The following is a 1403-nucleotide window of genomic DNA, read 5'->3' on the forward strand; positions in this document are numbered from 1 at the left end:
TGCGTCTCTTGCATTGGCAGGTGGATTCTTTACCACTGCGCCATATGGGAAGCCCTATATGTCAATTTTGTCTCAATAGACCTATGAAATTTTAATTTTAAAATAGGGAACTAATTGCATCAACTCCATTCATTTAACAGACAATGATTAAGCATTTATTCTGATAAGTGAGGATAAAAATTTAAATAAGAGATATTCTTACAGTCTAATAAGAGAGCAAACAGTTCTGGGATTATATGATAAATGCAGTGATAGAGGTATGCATAGCATATCATTGCTACATTCCTTCATTCAACACAAGTTTAGGCCCCAGATATTCAATAGGGAACCAAACAGTAATGGCCCTTGTTTTTAAAAGACAGAGATTACAGTCAAACAAAAGATATAGATAAATGTAGTATATGTTGAGTGTCATATCAGTGAAAACATGGGCTGCCATGGGAACAGAGAGAATGTTCATTTAAATCAAATCACACTGGCTATTTTTTTCCTCCTGATCTGCCTGAGGATCAACTGCCATGATGAATGTCACTGTAACCATCTGGACCAGGAAGTTCATGACCAAACCACTGCCTCAGTAGAAACAAATGGTCACTGATGTCCTTCACCCTGGGGACACAGCAGTGCCTGAGACAGAAAGTCAGGAAAAACTAGCTAAAATGTACAAAACCACACCAGATGTCATCTTGGTATTTGGATTAAGAACCCATTTTGCGGTGACAAGACAGCTGATTTACAATTCCTTAGATTACACCCCCAAAAATGAACCCGGACACAGACTTGCAAGATGCGGCCTGTATGAAAAGAAGCATATCTCAAGAAAACAGCCAAAAGAATGCAGGCGCAGAACGAAGTCGGGGGAATGTAAGGCCAATGGTGACACAGCAAAAAGCAAGGTGGAGACTGGACAACAGGTGGAGCAGATTCAGCAGACGGAGGGACTTTATCTGCAGTGGCTGAAGATTTTTTTCAGGAGAGGGCCGATAAACTAAAACCTTCTTAATATCTAAATGTAAAAATAAATAAAGTCAGGAGGTGACGAGTCCACCTGCCAATGCACGTGGGTACAGATTCAATCCCTGATCTGGGAAGAGCCCACATGCCGCAGAGCAAAGACACCTGTGCTCCACGACTATGAGCCTGTGCTCGGGAGCCCGAGAGCCCCAACTTCCGAGGCCCGCGCACCGGAGAGCCTGTGGTCCACACCAGAAGAAGCTGCTGCGGTGAGAAGTCCGTGTGCTGCAACTAGAGAGTAGCCCCTGCTCGCCACAGCGAGAGAAAAGCCCGAGCAACGGCAAAGACCCAGCATAGCCAAAAATAAATTAATAGACAAAATAATTTAAAAAAATAAAATCCATTGGGGGAGTCAGAAAGGCTTTCCAGAAGAGGTACTGAAGTTTTGA

General features: G+C 43.0%; 1 protein-coding gene across 1 annotated transcript; it reads left to right on the plus strand.

Moving 5' to 3' along the window:
* The first annotated feature begins 587 nt into the window (after positions 1-587).
* On the plus strand, positions 588-992 carry LOC133071855 (small ribosomal subunit protein eS24-like). Its single transcript, XM_061164710.1, has one exon. The coding sequence runs from the start codon at positions 588-590 to the stop codon at positions 990-992; it is 405 nt and encodes a 134-aa protein (XP_061020693.1).
* The last annotated feature ends 411 nt before the right edge of the window (positions 993-1403 follow it).

Source organism: Dama dama, chromosome 17, assembly GCF_033118175.1.
Source record: "Dama dama isolate Ldn47 chromosome 17, ASM3311817v1, whole genome shotgun sequence".
NCBI lineage: Eukaryota > Metazoa > Chordata > Mammalia > Artiodactyla > Cervidae > Dama > Dama dama.

Bases quoted from the DNA above. Each gene is read 5' to 3' on its own strand.
- LOC133071855 (XM_061164710.1), top strand. From the start codon at position 588: ATGGTCACTGATGTCCTTCACCCTGGGGACACAGCAGTGCCTGAGACA.